The 21,013-nt window shown below is 37.0% G+C and overlaps 3 protein-coding genes and 2 non-coding genes across 8 annotated transcripts; 3 read left to right on the top strand and 2 right to left on the bottom strand.

Annotated features, from left to right (window-relative positions):
- The first annotated feature begins 1,162 nt into the window (after positions 1-1,162).
- LOC119996116 lies at positions 1,163-5,476 on the top strand. The gene is made up of 7 exons (XM_038842640.1): positions 1,163-1,561; positions 1,641-1,717; positions 1,817-1,951; positions 3,590-3,644; positions 3,800-3,887; positions 4,783-4,881; positions 4,994-5,476. Exons 1-7 carry the CDS (start codon positions 1,269-1,271, stop codon positions 5,135-5,137), a joined length of 891 nt encoding a protein of 296 aa, XP_038698568.1. The 5' UTR covers positions 1,163-1,268; the 3' UTR covers positions 5,138-5,476.
- An 856-nt stretch (positions 5,477-6,332) lies between these two features.
- Positions 6,333-6,414, top strand: LOC119998046. Its single transcript, XR_005468172.1, has one exon. It is a non-coding gene; the product is annotated as a small nucleolar RNA R12 (small nucleolar RNA).
- Positions 6,415-6,515: 101 nt separating this feature from the next.
- On the top strand, positions 6,516-6,604 carry LOC119998021. Its single transcript, XR_005468153.1, has one exon. It is a non-coding gene; the product is annotated as a small nucleolar RNA SNORD24 (small nucleolar RNA).
- Positions 6,605-6,838: 234 nt separating this feature from the next.
- On the bottom strand, positions 6,839-11,073 carry LOC119997367 (YTH domain-containing protein ECT2-like). Of its 4 annotated transcripts, none has more exons than XM_038844319.1 (9): positions 10,722-11,073; positions 10,155-10,243; positions 9,863-10,019; positions 9,635-9,708; positions 8,871-9,464; positions 7,924-8,469; positions 7,615-7,827; positions 7,387-7,533; positions 6,839-7,142 (listed from the first exon to the last, which is right to left on the bottom strand). In XM_038844319.1, exons 1-9 carry the CDS (start codon positions 10,747-10,749, stop codon positions 6,936-6,938), a joined length of 2,055 nt encoding a protein of 684 aa, XP_038700247.1. In that variant the 5' UTR covers positions 10,750-11,073; the 3' UTR covers positions 6,839-6,935. The 4 variants fall into 4 exon arrangements, with proteins under 4 accessions (XP_038700247.1, XP_038700249.1, XP_038700248.1 ...); XM_038844321.1 differs by having other exon boundaries at positions 10,167-10,243; XM_038844320.1 differs by having other exon boundaries at positions 10,155-10,240.
- A 987-nt stretch (positions 11,074-12,060) lies between these two features.
- On the bottom strand, positions 12,061-16,287 carry LOC119996837 (subtilisin-like protease SBT3.18). Its single transcript, XM_038843629.1, has 10 exons — positions 16,195-16,287; positions 15,993-16,087; positions 15,783-15,880; positions 15,521-15,676; positions 14,565-15,235; positions 14,368-14,443; positions 13,814-14,075; positions 13,335-13,449; positions 13,037-13,250; positions 12,061-12,917 (listed from the first exon to the last, which is right to left on the bottom strand). The coding sequence occupies exons 1-10, from the start codon at positions 16,285-16,287 to the stop codon at positions 12,325-12,327; spliced, it is 2,373 nt and encodes a 790-aa protein (XP_038699557.1). The 3' UTR covers positions 12,061-12,324.
- Positions 16,288-21,013: the final 4,726 nt, after the last annotated feature.

Below are 21,013 nucleotides of genomic sequence, written 5' to 3'. Positions count from 1 at the left end.
TTAGTGCTTCTTTTGTAATAATTACAACAAATGTCAAAAGTAAAGGAGCAAAAAAAGATAAAAACACAAAATTAAGGGGGCGTTTGTCTTATCTGTAAAGACATTGCTAATATTTACAGAAGAAATAATTATGATGCAATTTACCATTGTCACATGCGTTTGTCTCATCTGTAAAGACACTGCTAATATTTACAGAAGTGATAGTATGATGCAATTTGCCATTGTCACATTTTCAATTTGCCCTACTGCTAAAACCATGCTCATCATGGTTGTGTACTGATTTAAAACTCTTCATTTGGAAGGCAGTTTTTTTTGGAGTGACCATAAGATAGTCAGAGACTCAAAGTTTGCATATTCAGACTCATTCCCATCAATAGGATCCACATTGAAATCTCAAATCCAGTCATCATTCTCCTTCTGCTCAGTTATGTTACTTGCACCCTCATTAACGTCATCCTTAAACAAGTCAAGCCCATCGTCCTTTGAACCATCCACGAATTAGGAAGTGTCATCATTTGACTCTCATCCATGATATTTAGATCATTCTCCATCTACAGTTTACATGAACCATCCATGCATTTACCACACATCCCATCCGTCATGGAACACATAGTATGAATAAACAATAAAAAAAATAGTGTATTTATGAGAAACAGACGTTGATAGTGATAAACCGAAAAATGTCAAAGATAAATATAAAGCAAAGACAATCGTACTTGGTATTTCAGTCTTAACCACAAAGATCTTCACAATCCTAACGCCAAAGGTGCTCATTTGTGGAGAATTTGAGGGACAAAATTAGGTTTACATTCACAATCGCGAAAAGGGAAAAGGAGGTAACGGAGGATTTTGTTTCATTTCAAAACCACAACTTTTTAGTTTAATCTTATCTTAACCCTAGTGTAAAACGATGTCATTTTGCCTTTTTAATTTTTTTAAAAACAAATTCAAAACGATCCCATTTTAGTGTCTATTAGTCATTAACAGTCAACTAGATGGAAGGACTTGGGATGACACGTAATGAAATTATAGGGCTAATTCTTTCAAGTTTAAAAGGAGAGTGCATGTAGAAATGCCCCTAAGAATAGGGTGTGTCTCACATTTAGCCGTCAACAAAATACTTCGTCCTTCCCGGATGAAACGACGTCGGTTCGAATTTTGGCAGCTATCTTGAACTAGAAAATATAAAAGGTGCAGAGGGGGAGGGAGATGCCACAGATTTCGTTATCCACATTTGCCTGAAAAACCGAAGCCAGAAGAAGGAGGAAATGGAGGGAATCTGCTGCTCTTCTTCTTCTTCCTCAAAAGCCCAATTCAAAGCGACCATTTCTTTGCTTACCCACCACTGTTTCAGCACTTCGAAATTCTGCCCCGTCAGTTTCGTTCCCGTGTTCTGGCGGTCCAAAAGGGACTGCAAGCGGCGGACCACGGCAGCCTCTCTCCGAACCACCGCGTTCATGGTCGAGGAAGCCATTGAGAAACCGACTTCTAGAGAAGCCATGCCCAAGATTGACAAGAGCGGCCGGTTTTGCAGCCCCAGAGCCGCCAGAGAACTCGCTCTGTATGCCGTCTCTCTCATTTACAGTCTTTCAGTTCGTGTTTCATTTGTTTCTAGATTGGCTTATGAATTCGATTATCAGATTAATCTGTTACGCGGCTTGTCTGGAAGGGTCCGACCCGATTAGACTATTCGAGAAGCGAATGAACATAAGAAGAGGTTCTGCCTTAATTTCTGTTTTGCTCTATTTTTGCTATAATCATGGATTTTTTTAGGAATTAAGTATCCAATTGGTTATGTTTTTTGTTTTGCATTCAGAATCTGGGTATGAATTTGACAAGGCATCGCTGTTGGAGTACAATCACATGAGTTTTGGCGGACCTCCTGTCAAGGTGGAGACAGTTGAAGAAGCTGATGAGCTTGTGCGCTGTGACGAAAAACAGTCTGCAATTGGTAATCAAAGCACTTGAAGGAATCACATTTTATATACTCATTCAATATGTTAATGTTCTTAATGGTTCCATGTTATTTGTGAGTCTGTATCCCCCCCCCCCCCTTTCCTGTTGGTACACATAATGGTTCAGGCTTTCAGCAGAGGTTTCCATGGCAGTTTATTGATATTTAAATGTTAGTGCTCATTCAAGCCCTTTCATAGTGTGCAGTAGTTATGAAATCATTCTGGCCTCCCAATTTGACAATCTGTGTTGAAGAGTCATCCATTGGGTGAAGCTGTGTTCCGCCAACCAGAAACAATAAATTATGCCATATATCTATTTGTTCTTCATCTCCTCCATTGCTGGTTAGATAGTGGCTAGAGCCACCACACCCCTTTTTTGGTCTTGGCCTATCTGCTTAGGGTCTCCTCTTGCTTTTCCTTGTTTCTTCTTTTCTTCCATCGTTTGCCGATTTAAAAGAGAGAAAGATTTAGAATCTGTTATTGGTATCCCCTCACATCACCTGATTAATACTTTTTTATAATGACAACCACCCAAATTGACAAGTGTAAATGCTTTAGTTGTGGAGACCATATGTAATGTAAGATTGAAATCAGCAGTGTGACATTAATAAATGCCATCAGGTCTTAGCAGGGGCCTATCTGAATTTATTGTGTTGGCGTAGGTGTGATGATTATTCTGGCGGTTGATTGCATTCCTATTTCTATCAATTGGTGGTTTTAATTTTGTTTATGATCTTACAGCGGTAGTGTCTGATATAGAAAAGTTTATTTCTCTGGTTATTGCTGACACATTTAAGACTCACAGGGAAGTTAGTATTTTCGTGGTATCAATGCCTGTTATGCGCTTGGCTTATATTTCGTAGAGACGATTTAAGAGACTAAAAACAAGCAAGGCCCTGATGATAGTTCCTTTGAAATTCCAGCAGAGGTTTTGATGTTCATGCTGTACACTTTGTCATGGTCATCTTTCATCACAGATACTCATCAAATATCAGATAATAGGTCTGCTCATTGTAATATGTTATATGTTATCCACTAAAAATTCTTATTTGTTCTTCTTCCGACAACTTCCTATTTCTCACGTTAGGTGTTTGGTTATGTTATTTTGGAATGCATATTGTAGCTGCATATCATCTTAAGATAACTTATTTGGTTACAACTTGCCCAATACATTTTACCCTGGTGTGAAGCTTTGATAACACTAAAGTCTCTACTCTTCATTGTATACGTGTAGCAAATGCTGGGTTTGCCATACCAAATTCCTTGATATTTGTTGTTGGCATGTTCATATGCATTTCACAGTTCTTCATCACATGAATTATTCATACCATACCCATCTCATATAATATGTGGACTGTAGAGATGTCAAGGAATTTAACCTATGACCTCTAGGTTGCACCTGACACCCGTGCAACTCTACCATTGGGCAACATGTTTGCCTGCCACTGTGGCCAAAATAGACTAAAAATTTGTGGAACATAACACAGACATAAAGAATTGTTGATTAATTATTTTCAGAATGTCCCTGATTAATTGTTATTTTCTCCCTTCTCTGTCAGCTCTGTTTTATAGATGTGTTTACATTTTTCCATTAAAAAACGATGCCTAACCCAGTTTTGTTTTTCCAATCTCAGAAGCAGAAGTCCTTTCAGCTCCTCCAAAGTTGGTTTATAGCAAACTACTTTTGCGGTAAACTTCTTTGTCACCGTAATCGCATTCAACTTGCTACTAATTCTTGGCCATGGTGATTAGTGAGTGGGCAGTGGGGGACTGGGAGGGGGGTGGGGGTGGAGAGGCAATTTTGTAGTGTTTCTAATTTTATTTCTTTCCCCTTGATCCTGCAGTTTCACCAGGAAACTCTTGGTTGCTATTGTGGATAGGTGGAACAATCACGTGCTTGTAATTGACAAAATTGCCCCACCAAATTGGAAGGTTGGGTTACATGGTTTTTTGTCATATCACTATATCAGATGCCTAATTATGCTTTGTGCGATCAAACTTCCATTGTCTTTAATTATAGGCATTCTTTCAGTTGGATAATTCTTCTTTATAAGTTCTTCTATCTTTAACTGCACCTTCCCAGGTAAACATGAAATTGTGCATTCACTGTCCAGTTTATATTTTTATTATCCTTCCCTTTCTCATACTCTTCTTTCTAGGCAAATATATGATGTATGTGATTATATACTATATGAGCCAAAGATATTTTGCACCTGATAGGGAAAAGGAAATGAAACTTCCTTTCTATCGAAGCAAGATCGATAAACTCTTGTCAACCCTCTTTCTTTTGTATGTCCGATTGGGAGTGACGCAGTGGTGGGCATTCGTTTGGTTAAAGAAGGCCATTAATTACCCGACAGAACATGTCAACTGACAATTTTAAACATGATTTGATGTTAGTATCTGGTATTAGTAATTCAGTATTATCTTAAGTAGATAAATGCATATCCTAAATATACAGACGAACATGTGCCTCTGTGGTAGTGTTTCGGGGGCACAACCTAGAGGTCACAGATTCAATTCTTGGAAACAGTGTCCCAATACATGTGGGGGTAATGTCTACGTGCATTTTGCCTGTCTTCAACTCCGCTCATTGCGGGAGTTTTGTGCACGAGTGTTGTTTACCTTTACCATACATAGTCTGAATACACCATTAAATTTCACAGCAGGGCTCCATTTGTTTCAATATGGCCTGGTTGAGTTCACTTCACTTAATTGACATTTTTGCCTGGTAGCCGCAAAGTTAAACATAATGTTTGAGGGACGATTTTTTGTCGGCAGGCTAAGTAGTATTGTTTACTTATGTCTTCATTACTTAATACTTCAGAATGAGCCGGCAGGCAGAATTTTGGAGCTCTGTATCCTTCACTTAGCCATGTCAGAAATAGCTGTACTTGGAACAAGGCACCCGATTGTCATAAACGAGGTATGCAACCTTCCCTTAATGTTCTCACTTTATCTCTTTCAACGTTTTGTTAAACTAATTACTACCCTCGTATTTTGGACCTTATTTATATTGTATATGCCTATGCATGTAGGCTGTTGATCTTGCAAAACGGTTCTGTGATGGGGCAGCACCACGCATAATCAATGGTTGTCTCAGGACCTTTGTGAAGGATTTCACAATGGCTGGGGGAGGTGAGGCTCTAGAGGCTAAGCAACAAATAGCAGTAGAAGTTTAAGTACAACCGCTTGTCTGCGTTCTTATGGTTAGATACACTGCATAAAAGGTCGGCTGGGAATGTTTTTTCGAGCATTACATGGAACCGCTGGTCTTGCCAAACCTCAGAATAGCATCTTGTCTATCTTTCATTAAAGCACGGAAGACGATTGTAGTTTTGAATCCTCTGATCACTCCCAAGAGAAGAAAAATTGTATATGATCATTGTTGTCGTTCTGTATTGCCGCAATGTGTAACATTTTAATTTTTATATTTGAAGCATTCAAATCAACTTTATGAACCACTTGGGTGGGTGGTAGCTTAGTCGATGAAGTCAAGAATTTGATTCCCACTGGGCCAATACTAGTTTTAGTTTAATTTATCTTGTGGTCAGTTGAAAATTTTCTGTTTGAATATGTCAGTTTGAGTTTAGACTGAATGAATATTCAAAACTCTAAAAGACAAGCTGTCTTCCCCCGGTCAAAGGGAAAAAAAAAACACTTCTTTTTTTGTCCTAAGCAAATGCACTGTTTGATCATCCTTGTTACTTTGTTTAGTTGTCAACTTGTCATGGGCTCCATACAAAAAAAAAAAAAAAAAAAAAATCTTGTCATGGGCTATTAAAGGTGTTTGATGTTGGATTGGTCTAGTTAGACTCAACTGGGGCTTAGCCGCGTTCACAGTTTGGGCCTATTGTACCCCTAGGCCCACTGTTCGAAAAACAGGCCGCGTTACGGGTTCACTAACGCTGCGGTTGTGGATCCAGATCCTGGCGTTCCTTGGTCGGTTGGTCCCATGAAAATTGAAAAGGAGGCCTTCGATTCTTCATTCGGTGGCCCCACTTACACATAAACGGTGTTGATGACACTCCCTGAATAAGTAGAATGTGAAACTATAACAGCCGATCTTCTTCACCATTTAGGGTTTCTTTTCTGTCTCTATATATACATAACGGCGAGTAAGCAATTGATGCATCGCTACCAATCTTTTGATTCTCTTCACAGTTCTGCTTCTATTCATCTATCGATATGTGAGTGCCTAACCTTGCAATTCTTCGATCTTTGTAGATCGAGGAATGTGTCGTTAGGCCAGAGTGACGCTGTGTATATATATTCCTTTTGCTCTGATAATCTTTCTCGAATAGGATTTCTTCCGTGACAAAGGTAGAAATCCAATTCCTTGTTTATTTTTGTGTGTGTTGTGATTTTAGGGGCGTGATGATGTATGATGAAGTAAATCAGACGGATTCCCATTGATTTTATTCAAAATATGATGTCACAACCGACTCTTCTTACTCATCGTGCCTCAATTTTCCTTCCGAATTTGTGGTGTTGTGTAGGGTTTTCATGTAACTGTGATTGCATGGTGAAATTAGGGTTTATGTGGTTTTTGTTGTTTGGGGCCGATGATGTGAGAAAATATTTGCTACTCTTGATGGGATTCATGGAGTTCCATCTGATGATTTTTTTCCACCAAGATCTCTGAGGCCTAATATTCGATTATTTAGTCTCCCAATTTACTTAATAAAGATATCTGGTGGCGAAGTTGATTTTTCGTTTCTTTTTTTTTTATGTGTTTAAGCAAAAAAAAAAAAGATTTTTATTTCAAGAATTCTATCAGCGTTCAGAACATTCCAAGTTTTTTTGGTGGGAAGTTCAGAACATTCCATGGACACTCCAACGCAACTGCATATAGATCCAAGATAGCAGCCCGTGTCTTAATGAGGATTGCCAGCAGAATTACTTTGCGGGAAGTTCTATTTAGCTATGGACAACCATTGTGCAGAGCAGAAGCTAGCAACCCATTTGCAACACCATTGGCTATATATTCTTCTCTGACAAAACTGGTTTGCTACCCTTTAAGCCATCTCCAGCTTTTCCAACGGAGCCATTCTCAGGATGCTTGAAGTCTCCATTAGGTTGAGCAATAGTAGTAGCATCCTTTCTTACATCAGATACAGCCTCCAACGGTTTCTGAGAATCAATTGCCTCTTCTATCTTTTCCACGTTGGCTCTTCCTTCCCAAACCTACATATGTAAGTCGAAAGGACAAGCAGCAAATTAAAACAAAAATGCCTACATAAAACCTGGTCAAGGAAAACAATCATCATGTGGAATAAAGGGGATCTTTTATAATTTCACACGTGAGGGGTTATTTCTTGGTTTCGTCTAGTCATTAATAACTTGATTATTTTTAGATAATAGTACATAGAAACCGCGCTCGTAAGGAGTCCTATTGAAACAATGTTTATTATTACTCATGAATTATTACCTGTTTCTGGAACTGCTGTTGCTTAGCCTTCTTCTCCAGGATTGTCTTCTGCCGAGCCTCATAAAAGGTAAAATCATCTAAAATGCACGTTTTACTGGAATGGTCTTTAAATATTTTGATCATTTTAAGCCCATGTTCTAACTTGACCTACACAACGGAAACCAATCTGCTGTTAATATAGGAAGAGGAGAAAACCCAACATAAATAACTTCGGTATGCATTGACTACCTCTTGAGTGTCTCGGCTGTTAGTAACGGGCTTATTTTCATTGTTTTCAAGGGTAATGTGCTTCAATAAACTGTTTGGCACATCCTTTACAATATGCCACTTCACAGCAAAACAGCCAGTCCACTTGTCTTGTTGCCAATACTCTACATTCTTGTTAAAATCAACTGGCCCCACCATCTCCGCAAGACCAACAAATTGCCCACTGGTATTTACCTACATGGAAAGATTAAAAGAACATCAGTTAAAGCCATAATTGGAAGTCACACAAGTAAAACAAAGAAAATACTTCACTAGCATTTATATCCTCACCGAGAAGAAAAGAAATACAGGGCAGCCTCCAGATTTCTGCTGAGACTCCTTGTAAGCAGCATCAAGCTTTTTGTTTCCATCGGGCGTACTGGCCCAGACATTATACTTGATGCTCTTGTGGACATTATCCTCACTGTAGGACTTGATTATGAAGAACTTGGCATCACTATAATCCTCAGGGAAATATGCAATGTTATATGGTTCCCTGTATGGAGCTACAGAAGCATTTTCATTCTCATCGATGTTGGGAGCAAAACCTTTATGGTTCTTTGAACTCTTGGCTCTAGGTCCCCTGTTCAGCTCATTCAATCCGTCAGCATTCTCGTTGCCATAACCAAAGTAACCACCACGCCCCTTGGGTCTATACTTGCCATCAACAGCCAACCATCCACGTCCATTTGTTTGCGAATCATAACCACCAGATTCAACTCCCATACCAGACCTAAATGAGTTTGCATATTGACCATATAATTTGTTTGGGTACATCCTGTTCACAAAGCCATGAGCTGAACCCATGCCAGACATTGGACTGGGATGGTGCAAACCCTGCAGAGTTTAAATTGGACAAAGAAAATCAGCGCCTAATACAAAGGGGGAAAAAAAAAACTCTATTCAACTAGATGCTGAAGTTAAGGAAAAATAACTGCTTGATAACGATTACATCACAAAGAAGAAGCACAGCAACATATTTAGCATAATTAAATTTTAACCATTAAATCAAACACAACATATAGAACAAAGAACATATTCACTCATAAGTTCAAATCGGGCATTGAAAAAAAGAACCAAGTGAAACTTGAACTAATTTATCAATAAAAAAAATCGGTAAAATGTGACCATGTACCAAAACCAGTAATTAAATAAACCAAAAAAATAGATATTATTCACAATACATATCACTTACAAAAGAAAATATAAATTAAAATGGGTGTGTCAATTTTGTATACCATAAATTGGGAATTTGGACGGAAATTCTGATTCCTTGAAGATTGAATGTTGTTGACCTTTGGATACGAAGGAGTCATCCCATGGTTAGTCACAGGCCTATGCAAACCATCTGAAAAGCCATCTAGCCAAGGGATAGGCGAGCGAGCCCCATCGTAACCAAATCTTGGATCTTGATAACCAGAAGGAGGAACACCAATGGGCAGAGCACTTCTAACATAAATATTATTTGAATTACAGGTATTTTGATAAGCTGGTTTAAAGGGGACTGAAACATTGTTTCCCTTGAAAACCCCACCACCACCGCCAATGCTATTAGAGTTCCCTTTCACTGCTTCGACAGGTAAAGGCTTCTGGTCAGCAGTTCCTGACGTGGAGAGCTCCCCCTGTGAAGGATTGACTAGACTAGAAGTTAATGGCCCACTGCTTGGAGTCATTGGTTGGAAATAGTGAGGATATTGGTAATGTTGAGGCCCATATAGCTGTCCATCATTACCTATGGCCGGAACAGGTGAAGTTTCCGGTGAATACAGACCATATGGCGGATACCCAAATCCCTGGTGATACAGGACAGACCCATTTTCCCCATAAATCCCCTGAAACAAAGAGAAGGTATCAGTTGGAAGAGTCATTGGCTAAAATAACTAACAAAACCAGTGCAATAGCATCAACAAATTAAGACAAATGTTAGCAGGAGTTTCATCCTTGACAATAATCAAGGTTGACAATCTACAGTTTACATATCATCAGCACCAATAAAACTTACATGAATCATATCAACTCCATCTTGATTCACATATCGCATATAGTTGTCCCACTCCCTGCCAATACCATTGTAGCCTACAATAATATACAAGAACGTTAATAACTAATATGCTAATCTTTCTTGTGTTGAACATAATTAGGCAACTGTTTGATACACTTAACCTAAGGAGAATATAAGAAGATTTTCTACTAATCGTCATCATAATTCAAAGTGAACAGATCTAATTACCACCATAGTAATATGCAGACGGATAGCCATTTTGAAGATAGCACATGGATGGATCAGAATATTCAGAAAGCAACGGAGTCGCAGATTGCTCAAAAGACTGATTCTGACCATTTGGAACTTTGGTCAGATCAACAGAGCCAAATTGATTAGCAGAAGGCTACACAAAAAGTCAACATATCAGTCGATATAGATAACACTTTTTTATAATAGATTCCATCAATGCTAAGACATGATCTCATTGGCAATGTCTCACTAACACCAAGAAGATAACATATTTTCAAAAAAAATATACCTGCATATTTACCTTCGTTTTGGGCTCAGGAATTTCAAAAGTCTTTGCCTGAGAATCTAGCGTTAAATTTTGCAGCCATCCTGCAGCTTCTACATGAATCAAGAGTAAAGGAAACTCATGCTCTCAGTAACCATTAACCAACAAAGAACTTAGTGAAACTTGAGAGCCCAACCAACAACAAAACTACCTTCCAAGAACCCATGACATGAATTTCTAAAACGGAGGAGGGTAAGAAAGCATTCACTTTCATGGAATTCAGATCCTTAATAAAAAAATACAATAGGTGATGCTTGAGGGCAAACTCAATCAACTCAGCAAGAAAGTAAGTTCATACTTATCGCAAATAGAATCAGAAAACCGCAAATACTACGTCAAAATAACAACCAAATCCGCTTACTACAATAAATCACAATCCACAATTCCATGACTAAATAAACTCCAAAAGCACGGCGTAATACTAACAGAAACCGGAAAGATCCGGATCCAAACAAAGAGACCCAGATCAGAAAGGAAGCCATAAAAAACCCAAAATCAAAGTGTACCCTGGCTGAAATCTAAGAAGGATACGATCGGCAATAGGAGCAACTGTGGCCATGACTAATCACAAACAGATCTGCAACAAGCGACGATCTCAAATCTTATAATCCAATAACAACTTCAGAGATAGAGAGAAACCCTAGGAGTGATAGAGAGACAACGGGTCTCAGAGTATACAGCCGCCAAGGTTTGGGTTTTAAAGAAAAAAAGGGTTCTGTTAATCCAAAAGCGGTGATTCAAATGGCACCACGGTTTGCTTCTTTATGACGTTTCGTCACCCGCAGGTCATTTGATGTGGTAAAACCTTGTTTCCTATCTGTCTGTGAGGCCTTAAACTACATAATTATATGTTTTTCGAAACAACTATTGTTGGTCGGCTAGAGATTTCTAATCTCACCGGTAGTGATGATTGTGGTTTTGTATTTAACTACTTTAAGGAGCCGTGCTCAAGGGGAAAATGTTGGGACTTGGGAAACCCTAAATAGTAAATACAAAGAAAAGGACATGGACGTCCCCATCCTGTCGAGATCGAGTACGGCGGTGGCCCTTTTTGTCTTTTTATGGGCCTTTTATGCGTAATGGGCTTTCCCTCCTCTTTTGGTTGAGATATAATGGGCTTCTGTCTTGGTCTTGAATTGGTGAAGTCGTAAAACAAATTAAGAGTAAAGACAAAGATTACATTTTGGGCCTACGAGTCTTTGGGGGCCCAGTATAAACTATCTGGGCCGAGCCTAATTGACGCCTTGGCCCAGTATTAGTTCAAGCGCCTGCACCATATGTTATGTTTTATATGCGTACATGTTTTGGCGCCTGTGATGGATGGTAGTCCTGTTAAAATCCAATTTCAATTTTCCCTCTGATTTGCGTTCTCCGTATCTTTCAAATTCGAATTCTGCTTCAGGAGCTTATGCCTTCTCTCTGAATCACGTCGCAGCATTTTTTCAATGATCAGATCTCTCTGGAAATCCATGAATCCACAGGTAACTCCATCTTCTCTGTTTGATTTTATTTCATGATTGTCTCTTATGTTTCTCTTTTACAGGTATATGTGTATTTATCTATAGATACTGTTTGATTTGATCTCTCCTACTTTCAAAAAATTTAGGGTTTATCTTGTTGAGAACTGTTTTAAATATTTGTGATGGTGAAATTCTTCCTATAGGTTCCGTGGATGTAGGCGACGTTAAATCTTTGTGTCCGTTTTGTGAGTTTTCAATTTCTCTATTTGGTAGTAATGTTACTTCATTACAACATAGCCTGACAGAACTTGATCATATTCAATTTTATTTAGCATCTCGGTGCTGTGTATAGATGTCCTGCTTCCAATTAGATTATTTTCTTACCCGATGATTGTTTTATGTGTCTTTGAATATTTTTTTTTGCTGAGCTTTGTAGTGCGCCTTCTATTGATAGCAAGCCGTAGTTGCATAGCAGCAAAGTCACTTTTATTACTTGCTGGCCGTAGCAGAGAACCCTTATAAAAGCATACTCAAGTTTATTTTAGTATCTCAATGTTGTAAACAACAAAGCCCAGCAAAAGCATGGGACAAAACCAGTAATGTGACAAACAGAAATATAAGACTGAGGGCAATTAACAACCCAACAAAGACTGAGGGGGTTAGATATAGTTACTTTAATGATCAGCAGTGGAGCCTGAGAAATCATCATGAGTGTTCACCAACACAACCAGTGGACTCCTGACATAATGGAACCCATCTGTCCAAACTATCTCTCCGAAATCATATCGGTTTTGAGATCGCTTCTCAGGTGTGAGAGTCACATAGTAAGAAATTTCTTGTTTGAAATGTGAGAAGATTAAGATCCGAGGCCATATCACCACCTCCACTCCATTCGGCTTGACAATATTAGAAAAGTATATTGCAGTCTTCTTTCGACTCACAATACGAACAGTCCTCTTAATTGTTGTACTAGACTGAAGGTTTGAAACTGTAATTGATGGATAGTTTATGTTGGCATTTGCTTTGTATAATTTTGGGCAGCTTGTGTCAGTCCCGGGACAAGGAAGAATTAAGGCCTTTATTTGTTTTTGGGAGTAGCCGATGTTGCATAGGAAGAGGATATAGTCCCTGGTTTTCATGTCGTAAACCAGACCAGGATGCATAGCTTTTGAAGGGTTTATGTGACCAGCACCAATGTCAAGGGGATCTGATCCTTTCATTGACCCGCCAGCTTGAATAGTGTCAAAGGTTGTATCTGTAGTGTCAGCTGAAATAAGTAAACAAAATTGTTCAATCGGATTGAAATATATTCCACTTATTAGGTTCAGACAATAGACAAACAAATCTGAAGTGCTTTGCTTAGATGAAAAGTAGTCTTGTTGCTACCTGTGGTCATAAGAGCAGACCTAATTACTGCAGGAGACCAGTCTGGATGTGCTGATCTTAGAAGGGCTACTACTCCTGAAACATGAGGGCATGACATTGATGTCCCCGACTGAAAATTCCAACACACGGACCTATTATCATTTTGTGACAGGGATGGAGGAGTTTTGGTAGGCCATGCTGCTAATATGTTGATTCCAGGAGCTGTAATGTCTGGCTGTAAGAAGGAAGGAACATAATCAGAGGTTAAATGAATCAATGCTTTTCATGGTTTTTTAAGAGTTAAAAACCATAGATATACCTTAAGAATATCGGGTGAAATGGAGCTTGGTCCTCTAGAAGAAAATGATGCAACTGTAGGTGCCAGTGACTTTCCAATCAGGGTTTTAGCTGCTTCTATCTGCACTGTGGGGAGGCTTCATACGACACGACAATCTTATGTCAGAGACCAACAATGCAGCATAGCCCAAAAGTAAGGTTTACCCTTCTCTTATATATGCTTCTTCTAAGTAAAAAAAGTAGTGTTTGGAGGATACTCTGCCTTTGTTCCTTTCTCTTTTCCTTTGAATTTTAATTTTGTTATTGTCTTAAGGATTTTTTTTACTCTCGATGTGTTAATTTTGTAGATGCTTTAAAACTTCAAACTTTAATTGTAACATATGTTGATGCATGTGATTGCTGAATTTACTGACTAATCTATGAAGAATGCCTTTTTCTTCACAACAAAAAGATCTTCCATTTCTGTAATTAAGCAGCAAATTGTTTGTAGTCAATACTTACTATTGAGATTGAGCAAGATAGTATCGGATTCTGGTTCCTTGATCAACGTCCACTCGTACCGTGGGGATGATATCATTGATATCTGCAATTTGCATGGTTGGAGGTCCCACGTATATCAAACCCAAACCATCTGCATTCGAGACTGCATCTTGTGCCGTTGCACTATCATCTATCGAGCCTGTGGTGGAGAAGCACAGCACAACCTTCCCAGAAGCTAGTTTCTTATTCCAGTTATCTCGCCTGCAAACCCTGGACATCAAATTCAAGGTACACTACCATCACTGGTCTATTAGATGAATAATGCACAAACAATCACACACGTAGGATCCCCTCCAATTCTTCTTCACTCCTATTCCCTTCTTTTCCTGAATTAATGGTTGTGATTTGGTCGCATTAACTTATACTAAATCAGAAAAAAAAAAATAAATAAATAAAAAAGGATTTAGAAATGGAGGTAATCTCAATCCAATTGTTCAGGGGACAAATATTACTTGATCTAGTGATTGGTTGATTATAGTATACACATTTATTTATATATATTGAGAGAGAGAGAAGAGAGTACCCATTAGTAAAATATCTCGGTGCATTTGCCAATAGTCCATTGACTTCTTTTCTAATGAAGCTTTCTCCCTGTGCAATCATGGTTATGGAATAGTTACACTGCTTGTACAGTTCAAGCATAAGATAACATTTTTCAAAAAAGTGGTATGGAAAGATAAAGATTTTATAGGTAGAGAAATCAATCAATTACCATGGCAGAGAAGTTACTGCCTAAGATGATCCGGGTAGGAAATGTTCGATCAATTGAAGAAGCAGCCACACAAAGACTCCATGGAGCAACATTTGTCACCTGAGATGGATAAGGACCATCATTTCCTGCTGAGAACACAACACTAACACCAAGTTGCATTGCGTGAAATGACCCGATATCCGAAGATGAACCGAAAAATGGAGGCAATGGTGGAGGTGAACCAATTGAGGCTGAAATAACATGAACCCCATCATACAAAGCATCATCAAAAGCAGCTAGAATATCAGCTTCAGTACACTTTGCGACATAATTCTTTCCCCAACATATTTTGTACACTGCTATTCGTGCCCTTGGCGCGCCACCCCTAGCAATGCCTTTGCCTAAGCCAAAGAAGTCTGCACTTTTGGCTATGGATCCAACTGCGGTAGAAGCTGTGTGTGTTCCATGGCCAAGAAAATCGCAAGCTGATCGATATTCTGGGTTTCCACTGATGTTTAATGCCCCATATTGTCGTTCAAAGCCACTTAAGTAGTAACGTGCACCAATTAGTTTTCGATTGCATGCTGTTTTGGGGTCAAAATTTTCTCCTCCAAAACACTTTCCCCTCCAGCTAGATGGGATTGGTCTCATGTTTGGTTCTTCCTTGAAACTTTCAGATTCTGGCCATATGCCTTCAAAACAACAACAAAATTATAAGCACACATATGTCGATTGAGATACTACCAACCGGCTGGGTTTGGCATGAAATATTAGTGGATCAAAGAAGGGAATCATTACTGTGAGCTTGGGGTTAGCTAGGGTTTTGATTGGGAGCCTTCAAAAATTTATCATTGACACTTACTAGGATTTTATTGTATATGTATATATAGTGAAAGAGAAAAAGAAAGTTGCATTCCTTCATTTCTATGACAGATTTCACTAAGAAGGGCGGTTATGTACGGGAAAGTATATGGAACCTGTATCAAAGACACCAACAATAGTGTCATCTCCATAGATCAGCTGCAGTGGACTCACTTCACCGCCTTCCAAGGTTAGGCCTAAGAAATCCCAGCTTCTTGTAGTATGCAACTTCAATGTTCTGCTCCTAAAAACTGATATAACTCCTTCCATCCCTGCATGGGATTTATTTTCTTGGTTACATCATATATCTCCTGGTATATGTGTCTATATTTTAATAAGGCGTGTAAATTAAGGAAGGATATATATTTCAGCTCATACTGGCTAAGGTGCTTGCTTGTGTAGAATTGATCTTTGCTGAGAAGCCTGAGAAAGTATGCTTGTAGCTATAAACCGTGGATCTTTTAGCATCTTCTTCACTTTATATATGTACATATACAAAACAGATTCAGATATGGAAAAGAAAAGCATTATACATTTGGTTTTCTAGAGCATTAACTCATTAATAATTACTAGCATAGAGTTATATACCTCTCAAAAACACTAGAGAGCAGTTGAATGTGGGACAAGGAAGTAAGAGCAGGATCATGATCATGCTTGGTGAGCCCTAAGTACACAATGTAAACCTGCATACATAGGAAACAAAAGTGAGTTGGATAGCATGAGAGACTATATAACTAGCTAGACAAAAGGGGGCCAGAGAAAAAGGTGGAGGCAATGGTAGTAAAGTTACATGAGAACTAGTGGATGCTGAGTTGATAAAACAAAGTGAAAGTGAGAATAATGAGAAATATATGATCAAAAGTTGAAGAGAAGTACTAGACATGTCTCCTATATTGAAGAACCTTGAATGACTGGCTGGGATTAAATAGGGCATATGCATGACTTATGATTTCCTCTCCAAGAGTGGCCCTGTAGAGATTGGTTACTCTGCGTGCGTTCAAAGGCTCTTTAGGGTTGCAACAACAACAACGACATAGCTCCTATGGAACCCATGATGACATTTTCGCTTCAAAGCACTTCGTACACACCTCTCTATCTCTTCCTTTTCTACAATATATCTACAAAACCCTATTAGGTATAATCCTTATTTGTGTGTATATATAGCTAGAATTATAGCTGAAGTCTACCTTTATTACAAGGCACCATCATGTACCATAAATACCATACAGAGAAATGCATGTGGCCTTCCATCATTTTTTTGAGGGTACAATCCTTACATCTATTTTTCTTTTATGCTTGCAAACAACTTGGTTGACTAGATAATTGCACTACCTTTTAGCTTTCTTCGTGGTAATAATACTCAGCTTGCATTTGATGTTTTCAGGAATTTTTGAAGAGGAGGGATGCGCACAAATTAAAGTAAACGACGTTAATTCCTGCTAACATGGTCGATATATATGATATTAGCTCTCAAGGTACCCTCTAAATTACTGAGTGAACTATAATTTCATGCCTCTAGTCATTACTTTGTGCTAAATTGAAAGAAATGCTGAGAAAATTTGTGCTAATTATCAACTGTGCTGATTCCTTTCTTTCAAAAGTGTCAAAAGTGCAAACCTCCTAGTTCATATTCCTAGCCATTATAAGCTACTATTTTATTAAATATATGTATTATAAGGTGTTTTTTCCTTCTTTTTTTGTAGTAGTATCATATATTTAAGTAGTTTAGCGTGGCTAGAGCTGGATGGATGATAATCTTTTATAGGTCTAGGCTATATAATGAATAATTATACTTCACAAACTAACATAAACTCATCTAGGAAGCTTTGATAGGTTTCATTGTATATTTCTTTCTAGGATAATGTATATATAGCTGAACATATTTAGCGCCAATAACATGCGCTCCTTTGTGGTAGAAGCAATATATATACCTCAAGTATTCAGGAATATATAGCAAACATGACTTGCTTAGCCTATATAGAAGCATCTATCAATTCTTGTATATATACTCTAATTCTACTCTCGTTTCTTTTGTTTTTTTATGTAAATCTACTGATTCAACTTTGGAAAGCAAAATTATATCTACTCCCCTAAATCATTGCTCAACTACATTCTCACTAACACATTGCGTAAACTAAGTTCAAATATTTTGCGTAAACTAAGTTCAAACGTGTTGCGTAATCACAACAGGACTTAGAAATCACGATACACAATTACAATCTATCATAAACTTGACATTGAATCTTCTTCAACATAAACACTAGGAGTTGCTTTTCTTGATAGACATTTGGTTTTTGGTATAGCAATGCATAATTGCATCTTAATGAATCATCATAGATTGATTGAAGTAAGTACTAGTCATCTAGCTTGCTTTCTTTAGCAGGAAATACAAGGTATATAGGGATTTATCCTTATTGTCATTATAATAGTAACATAGTTTAAATTTAAGTTCCATTGACCTTCTAGATCTTAGATTTTCATTGCTTAAAGAAGAAGAAAATAAAATTTAATTTAATTAAGATTACCTTCTTAAAATAAATATATATAGCATGGTATTATAGCTTTAAGTTTGCATATTATATACAATTTTGGCGTTGAAAAACACTGAATATACATGTCTAATATATTATATACCCTTTAGCTGCTGCTTCACCTAGCTAGTTTATAATGTTCAACTATATTTTGAATATGTAATATAGACACACACATATATATACACGAATATATAATGGAAAAATGGTCTATATATAGTTTCACGAGAAAGTTGAAAATCCAGCTCGCTTTGCCATTTATATTCATATATATTCTTTAGAGATCATAGTCAATGAAGTGAAATTAATACAAGTATAAATAGCAGTCTCATGCTAGCTAGCTTGTCTATTTGTATGTATATCCCCAAATGTAAGGAATGGCAGATATTTTGTCCAATTTTCATGCTCAAGCAATGTCTTATACCTCTTCTTTTGGATTCCATATATATTGGAGTATATATGATATGCTGGCCTGGCCCTCAGTAGTACTGTTTATCACTCGAAAAGATGTCATACAAAATTCTGGTCAAATATATATATATATATATATGTGTGTGTGTGTGTGTGTGTGTGTGTGTGTTCTTATTCTTGTATTGTTTAAGATGTTTGATAGTTGAAAAACCTAGTTACTCTCTTATTTGCATGGCCATTTGGTATTCGACGACAATTTGTGGTTGAATTGCATGTCCAAAAATAAGTTTCTGGTTCCAGCTTGCACTCGATGTGTTTGCCAGTACAAAAGTTTAGTATATGGCGGAAAGTTGGGGGCAATGTTTATACCTTGTATGTGAAGCATCCAATGGGATAATCGTAGCCGTTGGATGCAAGAAGTGATATCATAATTGATTTTATCACTAACAGTATTAGTGTAAAGTTTAGAATAATTGTACGTAATCTAGTGTAAGATAATTATGTGTACTTAGGGTAATTCAGATTAATGACACATTAGTAGTCTATATATATTGCCTCTTACTATAGTAATCATATATAATTTGTTGTGGATGTATATATTAGATTATCATTGTGAATAATTATCTAACATTATTTCTAAATCTCTGTTGCTATATATGTATTATTACCAGCAATGCTATTGCTAATAATCATCAAAGGTACATAAGATTATGCTACTTTGGATGTATTAGATAGTTATTATGATTATATTATATAGTTAATATTAACATGATTGTTCTTCGTCAAAACATAAATTCAGTAGTATTATTAGTAAAATTAATGAGTACCCTATGTTGCCACTTCTAATATATCATTTGTTTTGGGATATTATTAGATTATCATTATAAATAATTTGTAATTACCTTGCTAACATTAATTAGTTCTAATGATCTCTAATGCAATGTATTATTACCGGTAATGCTGATAATTATCAAAGGTACGTATGTAAGATTAGCTATATATAATTGTATAACTAATACTCAAACATTATAATTTTGACATGATTGATCCTCATGAAAACATACATCTAAGTTGTAGTATTATTGATGTAAAGTTCTCCACAATTATAATCTATACATGAACATTATGAGTGCAAAGACAATTACAATTGTAATTAATATATATTGCGACTTCTGGTAATCATATCTAGCTAGGACAGCATTATATGACATTAGTAGTGGAAATATTAAATGATGATTAGGATTAATTATTATTAAGGGTAATCTATTGCTATTATCAGTGTTGATAATCATCCAGGGCAAGACGATTAATTAACATCTTATGTGGTATGCATGGTTATTATGATTAAATTATACTTCTATATTACTCTCTAATTATATACATGAGTAGTCATCATCATTTCTACACAAATTGTCGTTATGCGTAGGCTATTATTATTACCTATTTGAAGACATTATATTGACCTTGTAAACATGTGCGCACTACGCATGCGTGTGTGAGACTCAGCTAGTCAGCTAGCTAGTGACACAGATACATTCATACATACATACATAGATGAAAGCTATATACATATACATACATATATATATATATGGAGAAATTCTCACATAAAGATCTAAAGTAAGGATGTAAAATACGAGTTTATGTTTAATGGTGTGGATGATAAGTGGGACCCATTGTTTTGGGTTTCACATGTTTCAAATCAATGGTGTAAACATAAACTCTTATTTTACACCTTTACTTTAGACTCTTACGTGGGAATTCCTATATGTATGTATTTATATGTCATTTTCTCTTGGTCTGGCCATAAATTTTCTACTTTTCAAACCAAACAAGTGATTGAGCTGGAGACCACATAATACATACATGAAGTTTGGACCCACCATTCACTAACATCTCTTTCATTTACTAATATGTATATGTAGCTGATTTAAGAGGATTAGACTGCCCTGAAAGAACAGTCATTATGTGGGACATTGCACTAAACTTTCTCTTCCAGGTTTCTTGCAAGATTTGTTAAGAACCCTAGCTATAGATTAATTACCTAATCTTGATAGATAAAAAGTGACCGATTTTGTCTAGCTTCACCTTAATTTCCAGCATTATAGAAGTAAATTAAACTTGACTCATATGTCTAGTTACACTCAAAACTTGCCGACAATATGGAACCTCTATCATCACCTAATTAGTCAACATTGTATATGAAAAATCTTATCCTTGCAGTGTAATAGTTGTTCTGTAAATCTGAAGTATTACTTTTGACATGAATACGAATGTCTACTTTTTTCAATATAAGCGTCAGTATGTGTACTATTAATGGTTGAAAAGCACTTCTACTTGTCTATCATCAAATATGTAACCTCTTAAGTTTGCTCATAAATAATTTTTTTCGAGAGATGGATTCAAAGTTGTCTCATGAATAATTCATTACATGTTACAATCACTTGGACGATAGTCTAGGTGTTAGAGAGTCATACACTTCATGTAGCATGCATATAATCATCATCGTTGTACCAACTACATACCACTACCAACAGTGATCCACTGCTCTAAGATTACATTTTCTTGACAATCATAGTTTTGTAGACCAACTTTATGTTCCTGTGTAATTTTAGTGAATAAAAGATAGGATCAATTGATTAGTCAAAAATTGTACTGAACTTAGTC

Source organism: Tripterygium wilfordii, chromosome 4 (assembly GCF_013401445.1).
Source record: "Tripterygium wilfordii isolate XIE 37 chromosome 4, ASM1340144v1, whole genome shotgun sequence".
Lineage (NCBI taxonomy): Eukaryota > Viridiplantae > Streptophyta > Magnoliopsida > Celastrales > Celastraceae > Tripterygium > Tripterygium wilfordii.
Note: the sequence above shows the minus strand (reverse complement) of the source record. Positions and strands in the feature narration are given on the sequence as shown.